The following is a 13,905-nucleotide window of genomic DNA, read 5'->3' as shown; positions in this document are numbered from 1 at the left end:
CTTTTTAAAATATAAACCAAATGTATATCCGTGTTACAGGGGACCTGCCTGTTCATAAAAAGATTACAAAAGCAGGCTCTGTGCATCTGAACAAAATGAATACTTGGCTTTCCTCACTTTAAAATCTTGGAACTGTAAGATTTGAAAAATGTGGATCTCTGTTACCACTGCAGTACTGCTAGACTTGGTGTCACTCCATACCAGTTTCATCCATAATTTGTCCACATTCAGCCTCAGCCAAAAGATCTCCAATTTTGCTAGCATCACTGATCACCTCAAATGAGGAAGTGATGGTGCTTGTGCCAAATCCCACCCCCCAAATCAGAGACCAAGCTGATTTTTGGTTGAATGAGCTAAATGCCTAAATGCAGGGTTAGGAATCAAGAGTCCTGACAGGAAAACACTGGATGAAATAACTTAGATATTCTAAAATTCTTGGTTATATGAAAAGGTATTATGAACCTGAGAACCCCCTTCCTTTTAAATTTTGTGATCACTTTGAATGTTATCAGAAGCAAAGCAGTGCATGAATTCATGGCAGGGTCTTTTGAGCTAATTTAAAATCTTATGTCAATCTTCTATTTAAGATATTTGTCTTTAATAGAAAACAAGGAGGTTCTCTTAAAGTATCCAGATATCCCAAGATGATCCAAAGCACACTGAACTCAGTTGAAATACTTATTTTGATATCAGGAAGCAATGTTTTCAGCCCATTCAGCAGAAACAGCACTATTTTTGTCACATGGAGTACAAATACATGTCCACTAAAGATATGAAATCACAGGTATTTGTTATTTTTTTTTCTAAAAATGCTGTGACCGTGTTTCCACAATTATCTCATTAAAATTACTTACAATTGCGACACTACAAAATTAAGGTTATGGAGGGATGATGATGGGATTTGTAACCTACATTAGCATTTGGCACCTGAAACACAAATTTTGAAAGTATTCTCCTGCTTTCAAGTCATGCTAGATCCATTCCTCATTTCTAATCAGAACTTTTACAGCTGGAATTGCATATGCTAAAGGAATGACTGCTCATGAACAAGCAGTGTGCCAGGAAATCATCACAGATGTTCCACAGATGATCTCGCGTTAGTAATATATTTAAGGGAGATCTTAAATGTATTTAAGGGAGATCTTACTTTGGTTTAAAGATAGTTCATTGGAAAACCAGTGTCTTTGTTTAATTACTACTGATTTTTTCCAAGTAAAAGTACATTTTCATGCTATCAGGACTAATTTTTTGTATCAATGTTTAACAGCCTCCTAAATGATCTCATTGTATTTTCTCATTCTCTGAAGAAATCCAGATTCTCAAGAGATCACTTGTCTGCTTCAAAATGGTATTTCATGCCTGCTTTTTTGCACTTGCCTATGTATAAATTATGGTCTGATTTCTTTAATGTAGTGACTTAATGGAAAAGAGAATTTAGCTGTTACATCACTGTAAAAATTCTTTGTGGGTGGATTTCTGCTGAAATTATTTTGAAACACCTGACAAAGAAAACTGTTACCTCTACAGCACAGTTCATCACTCAGGTCTCCACAGTCATTGATCCCATCACAGGTTTTATTCAGAGAAATGCACTTCTTGTTGACACAGTGAAACTCCCCATCTGAACAAACTGTGTAGCAAGATGAAAGTGAAGTTATTATGGAATTGACTGTAGGTTCATAATTGCCCAGGGAAATGCTCTGCCTGCATGTTGGATTCTGTCAGCAGTTTGGCCTATCAGCAGTAGGTATGCTGGGGCCCAGTCAGGTAAATAGGAAGAATTTTTTATTGCTTTGGTTGCTTTTCACCAGGGTTTCAGCATGACCACTCATTTTCTTCCTCCAAATTTGCCAGTAGCCTGGCAAAAGGGAATTTAATTTCTTCTAATGAAAGGACTGGTGAGGACTAAACCAGAAATGATCAATTCAAACCCACTATAAATGATTCAAGGGATTAGGATGATGGAGGTTCCTCCTCTAGAAAGAACTCATCAAGAGTCTGTGAATAACTGCTTTTATAAGAAAAAAAATTAGATGATTCATAGCACTTCCTCCAGTTAGCAGCATCTCAGGCTGATGCTCACCATTGCCAAAGCAATCTCCCTACAGAGAATGAAAAGCTGTTAGAATTCTAAACAGGGCTTTGATTCCCCCTTTACAGCAAGAAACTGAGGAGTCCTGAAACCCAGCAGGAGACACCAGCAGTTTCCCACTGTAGTCATGTTTGTCTGGCTGTGGTGCTAGTGGTGGGCTAATTGATGTCCCTCAACCAGTGAGCACCACATTGTCACCTGTCTCCTCACCAGCTAAGCCAGGAGAGGTAAGATGCATGGGATACAATATACCTGGATACCGTTGGAAGGGATGATGGAATAAACAGAACCATGGAGGAAATAAATTTCCTTTATATCTGTAAAAATACTTTGGGGACAGCAGTGATTTTTCAAGCTTGAAAATTCGAGACTATCTTGACTCCAGATTGCCTCAATTGTCTTAAAGTCTACAAAATTATGATTTAAAGTGGTCAAAAGGTTTCAGTGTGGGTTTTCTGTGGCTGAGAGTTCAGCAAACTGGGTCCTCATTATTTAAAATATACTTAAAATGTAAAAACACTAAATAGATATTAAACTAAAAAGATCTACTAACCTCTGAGATTTTCATGGCACTGCAGGCTAACCAGTCCCTCATTACTATCTCTTGATTTCATCTCTATGTGACATTCAGCAAGACTTGTCTCTAGGCCCCTGCAACTTATTTGCAGACAGTTTAATGAATTTAAGGCAGATCCTGTGATGCTGGAAGTGACTTGGTAATATTCAGCTCCTCTGTGAAGATAATAATAACAACAAATTATATAATTTCACAATGGATTGTCCACTGCTTTTATTATTTAGAAGTTATATGATTTTCCTCAGTGTCAAAGAATTTTGGTCATGGCTAAGAAAAAGAACAGACTAGCAACTGGAGTTGTCTAGGGGTAAATAGGAGATGTTTACTTTGGAAGAAGTGCTAATTTTTGTGGGCTGCTGTCCCCAAATGCACATGTAGGTCTATGAAAGTCACTGTGTATCACGATGGATAGAAAAGTCTCCTTATAGCAGTAGAAGTAGCAGTAGCAGAACCTGTAAGCTCAGATCTCTGTCTCTATGGACATGGGTGAGCCATAACTTGGGAACCATCCTGCATGGAGCCAGCTATCCTTGGTTCCATCCAAACCACTGAATGTTGAGCAAGCTCAGGCCACTGCAAGGCTGGGATTGATAAATTTTATCTTTCTTGGTTTTACCTGAGCAGTATTCTCCTAACAGTGTATGATCCCCTACCTTAAAGAAATATGTCTCAAGTAAATAAGTAACTAGGGAGGCTTTCAATGAGACTCCACAGCTGAATGCTCTGTCCAGGGCAAACCCCTCTCTGCTATCTCAAGATACACTGATCAGGACTAGGAAACACTTGCTTCTCACCTAGAGAGGCGCTGCAATAGCAGCTTTAGTTTTCTGTGGACTTTTTTTTAGGTTTTTTTTTTCTGGTAAGGTTGGGAAGGCAACGCTACCTAAGTTATGTTACATTACAGGTGTAAAATTATGTACAGGATACAGAGGTAACTTTATGAGGAGCTGAATATGCAACTTGGGTTATCACTATGGTCATGGGAAAAAGTGAGCAAGCAGTGGCAGCAGGGGTGAAGAAAAAACTCCATGTTCTGCTCCTTGTTAGTCTGGCTAATGCAAGTGGCAAAACAGAGCTGTACCCTGTTGTCAGCTGTCCTGAGAAACCTTTCTCTGCACACAGATCATTGCTCAGAGCTACTTGGGAGTGGTCCATCCATGCATTTTCCCTAACACAGGCCTGAGAGAACCCCTCCACATTGGTCTTCGTCTTTATTTTAAAGCAAAGCAGTTATGGATTGTATAGTTGTAGCCTGTAACAGAACACATAAATCTATGTTTTGGCTTTCACTCTCAGGTGTCAGTTTAGGAAGTTTTATCAGAATATTGTAGCCAATACATCGTTCATCAGTTTTCTGTCCTAACTGTTGGCTGTGACTGACACTTCTGTAAGCATCACTACTTTTTCAGATCCCCTGCAGTTATCCAGAGATAAATTGCCCAAACTCACAATTCAAAGCCAAGGTGCTTGCAAGCCACGTTCGCTTCATTCATAGTCCATTCACTAGCACACACAAAACTGTCCTCCTTGTGATTCACGGGTTTTACTCGAAGCAAACTTGAATCTCCATGACCCACAGAGACTGAAAATGTTTCTTAAAAAATAAAAAAGAGAGAAATGAAAAAAACCCCCAAACAAAATCATATTATATAGATGTATCTAGTGGAAAGACAGCACAAAAGCAAATCAGGACTAATTTTGTATTTACTGCCAAAGTTCATATGGAAAGGAAAGAAGACTGGGAATTAGAGGCTTCAGGTATTATTCCTGAATTAGTTCTGAGGATTGACTTTGTGTCTTTGAGCCTGCTAATTTCTCAGAATATGTCAGTTTAAGGACAAATGAGGGTAATGGGTCCATAAGAGTACTTGAAGATCTACAAAGAACAGGTTGCATTTTAGTATAATGACCTTCTTTAGGGGCTTTTTGATAACCAACCAGTAATACTTGGAGTGAGAGGGCCACATCCTACTCCTATTACCTGTGTTGCAAAATGCCTGCAGCAGTCTGCGTAGCAAAACCAGCAGCAGGGTGACCTGGGCCTGTCAATCACTTTATTTTTTATGAAAATCAGCAGATAGTGCCCATTTTCAGTGACTTTTCATTTTCTGTTTCATGCTGTTACTAGTACAAGTAAACGGACAGACTTTCTGTAGATAGTGTAAGCATCTCCTCAGCCACCACTGATGGATAGATTTTGGAAAAGGAGGGGTGAATACCTTCAGGCTTGCACATTCCCCTGTGCAGAAACTTTGCTTTGGGCTGCTGGCACTCATAGCTCTTCAGCTGACAGTAGGTACGGAAGTTCTTCCCACTGCTAGAACAAACTGCAGAGCCGTTCTTTGGGCACTGGTAGGGAAGCTTGCACAGGCACTTTCCCTCCACACATCGTTCCCATGGGTGACAAAAAACTTTCTTACAGGACTTGTGGGTGTATTTGTTGCCCAAGCATTCTTCTATGAGGTAGTTGTCTTGCTCAGCTGGCTGGGCAGGCTTAACCTGTTGAAAATGGTTTTCTTCAGCATTAGAGGCTGCTGAAAAAATAATAAATGCTGCTACAAAATATAATTTAAATGAAAGCAAGATTAGGGACTGTACCAAGAGTTTTGCAGACCCCTTCACTAACCTCGGCAAAGTGTCCATTTATAAGCCTTTTCCTATCTAATCAAAAGTCCCTAAATACCATTTATAGAGTTTATTCCCTTGTCTTTGGCCACCTCATCTTTCTCTGAACTTTTTCTGAACTTCTTTTTTCTTTTTGGATTATTTACCTGGTGGGATTTTCAGTCTTACTCATCTCCCACAGACTTTATACCCTTTACCTTTCAAACATCAGCTGAAGTGCACAGCAGACTATAAACATTTCTAAAGGCACTGGTTTATAACACATCCCAGCAATGGGACTGTAAGCAGATTAAAACATAAAGGAATTTAAGCACCAGAGAAAGAGAAAAATAGCAATTTGGTTTTTTTTTCCTAAGATTTGTTTTATTGGCCTGGTTGACTTTGGATTTAAATATCATGTGTAAATATTTATTAACTACTTACTAGCAAATGAATTATAATTAATGATTTGTTTTGCAGAGTCCACGTGACTGCTCAAGTAACAAGTACCTCAAGTACCTTAACAAGTATCCAAAAGCAATTTGAAAATTAAGTGCTCATCCTCATCAGCGTTTTTCCTGTGTCTTGCACAGCAGTGGGTTTGCAGGGTGGCTGCTGGCCATCACTGCACTGCAGGTACAGACTGTGACCCTCCCTCTGATGGCCTCTGGCTGAGTGGCACCTGTGTTTGTGCAGCTCTCTGCTGACTTCAGTGCTGGCTGAGTGCTTTTGCTTACTAAGATCTGTGGGTAGGATGAATCTTTGAACATGGAAAATATATATGGATGGCCTCTGTGTAAAAATGGGAGAAAAACATTAGTCCTCAAATGTGATTTATCAGTTTTGACTGTGTCAACTGGATCAATAGAGCTGAAGTTTAAAGTTCTCATGAAGAAATCCTGCCCACAGTAAAGTCTGGGAGGATGTAGCTGGGGCAGAATTCAATCCAATACCTCTCCTTTTCATGGCTGTATAATCGTATTAAATTCTTCCTGCTGTTCTTGGGTCAGTAGGATCCAAACTGTGAGCCAGATCCGCCTTGGCACAACTCTGATGTTGTACTAGGTGTTCCTCCTCAGGGGGAACAGCAGGCGCTGATTTTTATCTCAGAACTTCTCTGAAAGACTTGGGTTGTGCTGAATGCCCAGCTCAGATTGGCTTTCCTGGACACTTCTGCCCAGAGAAAATCTGCAGGAAACCTGGCAGCAGGAGAATACCATGCTGCCGTATTACAAGACTGCAATCCCATTTCTCAAACAAGGGAGGTGTGGAAAATTGCAGCACCTTTCTGTGGTCAGCCATGCTTGCAAATTTGGTTTAGGATAGGATCATGATTAAAATCTTTTCCACAAACCTGTTAGCATAATCCCCAGGTAGAATCAAAGCATTAAAGAGAAATAGCAAACTTCAAACATTCAGGCTGGGCTAAAAGAAATGTATGAAGCACAAATACTATGAAAGGAACTTTTTTAAAAAAAAATCAATTGGCTTTGCTTTTGTAACAATAAACTGTTTATTAAACGTTTTAAAAAATTACTGTTAGCACAACAAAACATATCTTACCTCTGATCCACAAAGACAAAAGAGACACAAGAAAACCAAGCAAATTGGGAGCATTCGCATGATGAAATTTTATCTCCCTTCCTACACTAATTCCTCTGGCTGGGATTCTTTTGAATGTCAGCTGTTACATTTGGGGTTAATTTTTAACCATTAGAAAAACATTTTCAAGTGTATTTAGAAATAAAGTACAGGATCCTCAACTATTAACCGATAAATCTGATCTCTGCAAAAGGGCCTGCTTTAACTGGTTTTATCGGAAGTGGATGGCGGGATAACAAAAGCAAAGCCCTTGAAGTAAATGATTAAAAGGAAGCGCTTGTTGGGGTTGCACGTTTCTTTGCGCACAGGAGTCCGATCGATCCCTGGCCCCGGCTCCCCTGTCTGTAGGCGCTGATGGGTGCCGGGTTACTGTGCTGTTAGGATCAGTGCTGTTACACCCGGGGTGTGTATCCATGGCGAGCCCCCTGTGGCTGTCCCGCCCATCCCTCGGGAGCGCGGCCCGCTCGCCCCCGCCCCGCCGCCATTACCGGGAATGGGAAGCCCTTTGCGACACTGTCGGCCGGCAGGCGCCCTTTCACTTACGGCAGGCAGCCCGGTTTGCGGCAGCGCGGGTGTTTCCGGGCGGGCGCGGCGCGCACGTGCAGGTACGTCTCCCGCTGCCGTGTCCGTCTGTCCGTCCGTCATCCCTCAGGGAACGGTCCCGGGGGCTGGAGCCCCCCAGCCATGGCTGCAGGCCGCGTCCCCGGGCCCTGGGAGGCGCTGCGGGTGCGCGACCAGTGCGGCCGAGCCTCAGTAGTGCGGCCTCCCGAGGTTTAACGGGGCCGAGAGGAAGGGTCGGGACGACCCCTGGTACCAACACGGGCTGGGGGGATGGACAGAGGGAGAGCAGCCCTGCTGAGATGGCCTTGGGGTGCTGGTGGGTGACAGGATGGACATGCCCCAGCCATGGGCACTCACAGCCCAAAGAGCCAAACCTGTCCTGGGCTGCATCCAGAGCAGCGTGGGCAGCAGGGGAGGGAGGGGATTCTGCCCCTCTGCTCTGCTCTGGTGAGACCCCACCTGCAGGGCTGCATCCAGCTCTGGGGGGCCCAGCACAGAAGAGACGTGGAGTTTTTGGAGCAAACCCAGAGGAGGCCACGAAGGTGGTCACAGGGCTGGAGCACCTCTGCTCTGCAGTCAGGCTCAGAGTGGGAATTGTTCAGCCTGGAGAAGAGAAGGCTCTGGGAAGATTTTACTGCAGCCTTGCAGTGCTTGAAGGAGGCTACAGCAGAGCTCGAGAGGCACTTTTCACAAGAAAACATAGGGATAGAATAAGAGAAGATGGTTTTAAACTGAAAGAGGGTGGGTTGAGATAGGATATGAGGAAGAAGTTCTTTACTGTGAGTGGGGTGAGGCACTGGAACAGGCTGCCCAGGGAAGCTGTGGATGCCCCATCCCAAGGCCAGGCTGGATGGGGCCCTGAGCAGCACTAGTGGAAGGTGTCCCTGCGCACAGCAGAGGGCTTGGAAGAAGTTGACATTTAGGATCCTTTCCAACACAAACCATTCTATGATGTTCTCACTTTGTGCCACTTGTGGGGCTGGGGACTGCCATCAGATGTGGCATCTTTATACTAGCTGATCACTGCTAGTCACTTTTTGCAGTTGGATGTTGCAGTGGATGACATCCTAGGTGCAAACTTGATTTTTCATAGGCCAGCATGTTTTTAGTGAGGATTGAAAAGGACGAACCATTAAATTAACAAACCTGGCTGACAGGAGACTGCAATTTGTACAGCAAAGCAAATGTCTTTATATATCTATATATATCTTTTATATCTTAACTAATTTTTTTTTTTTTGTTCACAATGCAGGAAACAGTAGAGAATGTCTTTTCGTGGAAGAGGAGGTGGAGGAGGAAGAGGAGGTGGCTTTCACCGAGGAGGAGGTGGCGGTGACAGAGGCGGCTTCAACCGCGGCGGGCGAGGTGGCTTTGGACGGGGAGGTGGGAGAGGAGGCTTCAACAGAGGAGGATATGACCAGGGCCCCCCAGAAAGGGTAGTTTGTAAGTTACATGGAGAAACTTCGTTTATTGTTTTGTTTAGATTGTCTGCTCCAGCCCTTTAGCTTGTTTGTTCTTTATTTCAGTGCTGGGAGAGTTCATGCATCCCTGTGAAGATGACATAGTTTGTAAATGTAAAACAGAAGAAAACAAGGTGCCTTATTTCAATGCGCCAGTGTACCTGGACAATAAGGAGCAGATTGGCAAAGTGGATGAAATATTTGGACAGCTGAGAGACTTTGTATCCTTCAAAAAATGTGTGACTTGCAATATTTGGTTTTTTTTAATTGATTGGACATGAAATGGGATTTCTCTAGGATTTTAAAACAGTTCAGGGTTTGGCTTCCGGTTATATGTGAGTCTTGCTGCAACTGTAGGTGCTTCATTCACATTAAGTGCCTGTCTTAGAGGTTTTTTGATATGACAGAATGCTTGAAGTAATCAGAGATTTTCACTCTTCAGCAGTACTGATGATGTGTTTTGGATCCATGGTGGTTCAGCTTGTTGCTTTTTCTGGCTAACTGACCAAATTTTCTGCTATAGGTTACTAAGCCATAACAGAGTTGTATCAAGGGCTTTGGGGTTTTTTTGTGTGTTAGGGGACCTTGCTCATGCTCATGATTTAATTATAAAGTGGGTTTATACTAAGATGTCCTGTGGCTCATTGTCCAGGGTATTACTTAACCTGCCCATGAAAGTGGGATGTGCCAGGACATCTGTGGCAGAGCCAGCCTGACACAGAGACACTGGGTACATTTTGTTGTCACTGCCAGGTGGACAAAATCCATGACAAAAGCAGGATAGCTGGGGGAGTAACCCAGCTATGACAGTCTGTGTTGGTTGGTTGAGCACCAGTCACTAGCTATGTGCATTTTCCTCTCCCACATTAAATGTGAAGTAAATTGTGCAGGTTTAAATCAACTTTAATTGCAATTGTGATGAAATTTAGCTGAATTTATAAAATACTAACTTGGAAAATGTCTGAATGTTCCTTCCATATACTGATCAAAATCACAGTTTTGCATGTTTTATTACTGCAATGCTCCTTAAGGAAACCAACAGTATTTTTCAGTGAAACTGTCTGAGAACATGAAAGCCTCTTCATTTAAAAAAATGCAAAAGGTAAGTCAGTCTCAATTATAGAATTTTACTGAATGTCATCGGTTAGCTAAGTCTAATTTGTCAGCAGATAATAAAAGCTTTGTTAAGTTTTTAATAACTTTAAGAGCAGATTGTCCTATGTAAACATAGGAATTAAGTTCCTTGTCCTTTCCAGTTTTGTGTTTGCCACATTACTCCTTTTCCCTGCCCCACGAGAAAAGATCCAACAAAATCACACAAATATCACCGTATTTGATGCAACAAAATCACAAATATCAATATATTTTAGCAGCTTTTTAATTCTGAGATTTACTACTTGTGTGCTTTCTCTGTTTGGCTTTTTGCAGAGGACAGTTTGACATAATGGGATAAGACCAAATTGTGGATATTTGTAAAGGGAGATATTAATGTGCTTTTTAGTCTTGGTATTTTGAAAGCTTAATGGAATTCTCTTCCTGCAGTTTTACATTGATCCAGCAAAGCTGCTGCCTCTTCAGAGATTTTTGCCAAGGCCCCCTGGAGAAAAAGGTGCTCCCAGAGGAGGTGGTAGAGGAGGACGTGGTGGTGGACGTGGGGGAGGAAGAGGTGGTGGTAGAGGTAAGATCACAAGAATGAAAGCTGCAGAATGTTGGAGTTATTTGAGATGCCATGGGTTGCTTTGGTCATTTGTTCTGTGGAGTATTTGTGTTTTGTTTTCTAAAGCTGCTGGTGAGTACTTGAATGTCAACAGCTGTATTGCAAATAAAAATGTTTCTGCTTGACTTTGTAGAAAAGGCAGAGGTACCTTTCAGGTGGTGAGACTGGCTAATTAACAGCTCCAAAGCACAGGGAGGAGGGAATGCTGATTTATAACAGAGAGCTTTTTGAATATAACCCGTGATATACTCTTCAGTTAAAGCTGAAGTTTATCTCTTCTTACATCACAGTTTCTTGTCTCTTTTTCCATACCCTGCCCCTTTGCAGCAAGGCACAAGTGTTTCAAAGTGGTTTGGTTTGTTTGGTTTAATCTTGAGTTGTAGTAATAAATAATAATTACTAATAGTTGTAATGAATTACTGGTTAATATATGTAATTAATTTTTTGCAGTCTCTTTAGTATTTTGGACATGGTATATCAGATATTTAGCAATACCTAAAATGCTCCAGATGGTCCCTAGAAGAAGCAGGCTAGTAGTAATTGACCTGATAACTGTCCAGCAATTGAGTTTCTGGGTTTTTTTTTGTTGTTTGTTTCATTTCATAAGCTGTCTGTGAAATAAATTGTTGTACATAACCAAGAATTTACATGCTCCTCAAAGGGTAATGTTTTTCTTTTGTTTAGGAGGATTTGGAGGAGGCAGAGGTGGAGGAAGAGGAGGAGGATTCAGAGGAGGTAGAGGAGGAGGAGGAGGATTCAGAGGAGGAAGAGGTGGTGGAGGAGGCTTTCGGGGTGAGTGTTGTTCTTTTTACCTTTCAGTAATAAGAATAGCTCCAAAAAGAAAAGCTTGCAAATATTAAAAAACTTGTAAATATTAAAATAATTTAAAGCTTGTATTAACAGAATATTGTGATTTTTAATATCTTACAGATGTTTATAGTTCTATGCAAGACATTTTTGTGCATCCTGGTAGTTTAAACTGAAGCACAGTACTCTGCATTTGTTGATGCATGTGTAAAACCGTGTTAGTTTTTTCCATTTATTCTACTAATTCATTCAATGTTATGTATAGAATTTGCTTTAAACACAACTAAGATAAGAATTATTTGATGTATTTTTCTTTTCTCTTAAAATAGGAAGAGGACATTAAAAATGGAGCCATGAGTATCTCCTCATTGTCTTATCATGTCATGTGCAGAAGCAAAGAACGATGCAAAATTTTTGTAAAGGACCTTGAAAATCTTTTTATAAAGAACTTGAAGCTACAAATGACAATTATTTTTACACTTCATGACTGTTGATGGACGCATGAGGAGAGCGTAGCCCCAGGTGAAGAGCTGAAGATTGCTCAGAATATGTGTAAATTTTTCTCACTGAGCCACAATTCAATGTTATTCTTAAACTGTTTGTTTCTGACAAGCAGTGCAATCAGTGCTTAACTCCATGTTGGAGTTGGGAGTAAACAATCAGTTGAAATGGGTTTTCAAAAGACCCTACAGGTCCGCTGCATGCACATACTTCAGTGTGAACCTGTGCATGACTGATCCTTGGTTCTCATCCTCCTTTTATATTGAATCTTCTGGGCTGCTCTGAAATGGACATGCTGTTTAAACAACCTTTGTGAACCTTTTTTTATAAATTAAATTTCAAACTTTGGTGTTGATAATTTTTTAAATGCATAATAATGTATAAGAGAGAAGACATCAGAGTATATTTTGTGAATTTTTCTGTATAAATATTAATGAAAGCCAAAGGCATTAAGATGTAAGTCCTCTTAGATGGTGCTGTCTAATGAGCAAGACAAGATTAATACTATACTTCAGTCATCTAATGGTATCTAATTCTACTGGTATTAAAATGCTGAGTGTTTCTTATTGGCCCTGCATCTCCCCATTAGCCTGTTTGTCTTGAGGTTTTGATGTCCTGGTACTGCACCTCTGTGGTGCTCTGGGTTTGTGTAGAGATGAGATTTAATAGCTCATCATAGGGCTCTTCTGCACACAATGCTTTCAGTTATGTATTGCTTAGAAAGGCATGACAAAGTCTGCATGGGTCTGGTCTCTTTAAATGGATGCATAATGAGGGTTGTTGGAAAGATAGGGACTGTGTCTTCCTAAGGATGGAGGAGACAAGGGTGCCTCTGCTCTGGAACTTTGGAAATAAAATAGGTGAAAATAGAACTTCCTGGGATTCTTTCAGCTGGAGCCAGTAGTCTGTTCACAGACTCTCCTACCAAGCACTTTTGAAAAGGGGTCTGTAGAATAAGGTATGTGCAAGTATTTTGAACATCTTGTTCAGCGTGAAAAAAGTTCCTTTCAGAATTGATTGCATTGTTACACTTTTTAATTGATGAATGTAGTAACAGGCAGTTTAATTATGTTAGCTTCTTGCTTAACAAAGGCAGCAGGTAATTTTTCAGTTCCAGGATTGGACAGTTACTGCATGTTTTAACAAATGTGACCATTACTTTTAGTAATGTCAAACAAAACTTGAAAGAGTGGAAAAACAAATAGTAAAGAATTCATTTAAATGTGAGTAGATGCTGCAAAGGATAATAGATAAAAATGTTTTTCAGCTTAAAAAACAAAAACACAGAACACTGAATTTCTGCTAGGTGTGCTTTTGTGAGAAGAACCTGACTCTACTTTTAACCCCAGGAAATTCAGGAAATGAGGGATTCCATGTTTTTTTTTCCCCTGGTATTGCTACAAGCCTAGCTTTAGCCAGGTCAGTTAAATTCAGAACTGAGAATCATTAGGCTTCTGTTGCTGTGCAGTGCTAGGCCTAAGTGCCTCAGGGCTTTGACTTGAGGCTTTGTAAAATTGCCTTTTATCTAAATTCTTTTTGGGCATTCCACGTTGCAGCTGAACAACACAAACCAAGTGCGCCTGCAGTGTCAGTACTTCTGTCCTGTTTGCAGCTGGTTCCTCTGCTGTGCTGGGTTTCCTCACTGATTCTTCAATAGCGGGCAGCTGGCTTGGACACTCTTCCCTTACTGTTCTCACTTTGAAAGACTAACATAACACAGTCCTCACTCTTGCACCCAAATCCATGCTGCTCTTTGCTATTCTTTAGGGAGATGCTTTTTGCTGGGGTGTCAGAAGGCTCCTGCCATGGCCTGTGGAGTGCAGGGTGTGACAGGCAGTGTGTGGCTGCAGCAGTGTGGCCTGGCAGCCCAGGAGCAGGCGAGTGTGCTGAGTCTCTCAGCAGATGGAGCAGTGAGTCAGCCTCAGGCGCTGCAAGGGCGAAGCAAAGGCTCTGACCTCTGTGTGCAGAGGGGCTAAACAGCAAC

At 41.4% G+C, this 13,905-nt stretch overlaps 2 protein-coding genes across 3 annotated transcripts in view; one reads left to right on the top strand and one right to left on the bottom strand.

Annotated features, from left to right (window-relative positions):
• Positions 1 to 7,348, bottom strand: part of CFI (complement factor I) — a 14,502-nt gene extending 7,154 nt beyond the window's left edge. Inside the window, exons 1-5 of the mRNA XM_005418160.2 lie at positions 6,837 to 7,348; positions 4,889 to 5,168; positions 4,119 to 4,263; positions 2,646 to 2,824; positions 1,520 to 1,630 (exon numbers count right to left, since the gene is read on the bottom strand). Coding sequence (XP_005418217.1) covers positions 1,520 to 1,630; positions 2,646 to 2,824; positions 4,119 to 4,263; positions 4,889 to 5,168; positions 6,837 to 6,896 — 775 coding nt within the window. The 5' untranslated portion in view covers positions 6,897 to 7,348. The remainder of the gene's footprint in view (positions 1 to 1,519; positions 1,631 to 2,645; positions 2,825 to 4,118; positions 4,264 to 4,888; positions 5,169 to 6,836) is intronic.
• Positions 5,855 to 12,492, top strand: GAR1 (GAR1 ribonucleoprotein). 2 transcript variants are annotated; one of them, XM_031066505.1, is made up of 7 exons: positions 5,855 to 5,909; positions 8,689 to 8,879; positions 8,963 to 9,117; positions 9,939 to 9,998; positions 10,439 to 10,574; positions 11,298 to 11,405; positions 11,750 to 12,492. In XM_031066505.1, the coding sequence occupies exons 2-7, from the start codon at positions 8,702 to 8,704 to the stop codon at positions 11,761 to 11,763; spliced, it is 651 nt and encodes a 216-aa protein (XP_030922365.1). In that variant the 5' UTR covers positions 5,855 to 5,909; positions 8,689 to 8,701; the 3' UTR covers positions 11,764 to 12,492. The 2 variants fall into 2 exon arrangements, with proteins under 2 accessions (XP_030922365.1, XP_030922364.1); XM_031066504.1 differs by lacking the exon at positions 5,855 to 5,909 and adding an exon at positions 7,450 to 7,480.
• The last annotated feature ends 1,413 nt before the right edge of the window (positions 12,493 to 13,905 follow it).

This window comes from Geospiza fortis, unplaced genomic scaffold (genome assembly GCF_000277835.1).
Source record: "Geospiza fortis unplaced genomic scaffold, GeoFor_1.0 scaffold11, whole genome shotgun sequence".
NCBI lineage: Eukaryota > Metazoa > Chordata > Aves > Passeriformes > Thraupidae > Geospiza > Geospiza fortis.
This window is presented reverse-complemented; position numbering and strand designations above follow the sequence as displayed.

Bases quoted from the DNA above. Each gene is read 5' to 3' on its own strand.
- GAR1 (XM_031066505.1), top strand. From the start codon at position 8,702: ATGTCTTTTCGTGGAAGAGGAGGTGGAGGAGGAAGAGGAGGTGGCTTT. The intron at 9,118-9,938 runs GTATCCTTCAAA...GGAAACCAACAG, and splicing joins TTGGACAGCTGAGAGACTTT to TATTTTTCAGTGAAACTGTC. The intron at 10,575-11,297 runs GTAAGATCACAA...TCTTTTGTTTAG, and splicing joins AGGAAGAGGTGGTGGTAGAG to GAGGATTTGGAGGAGGCAGA.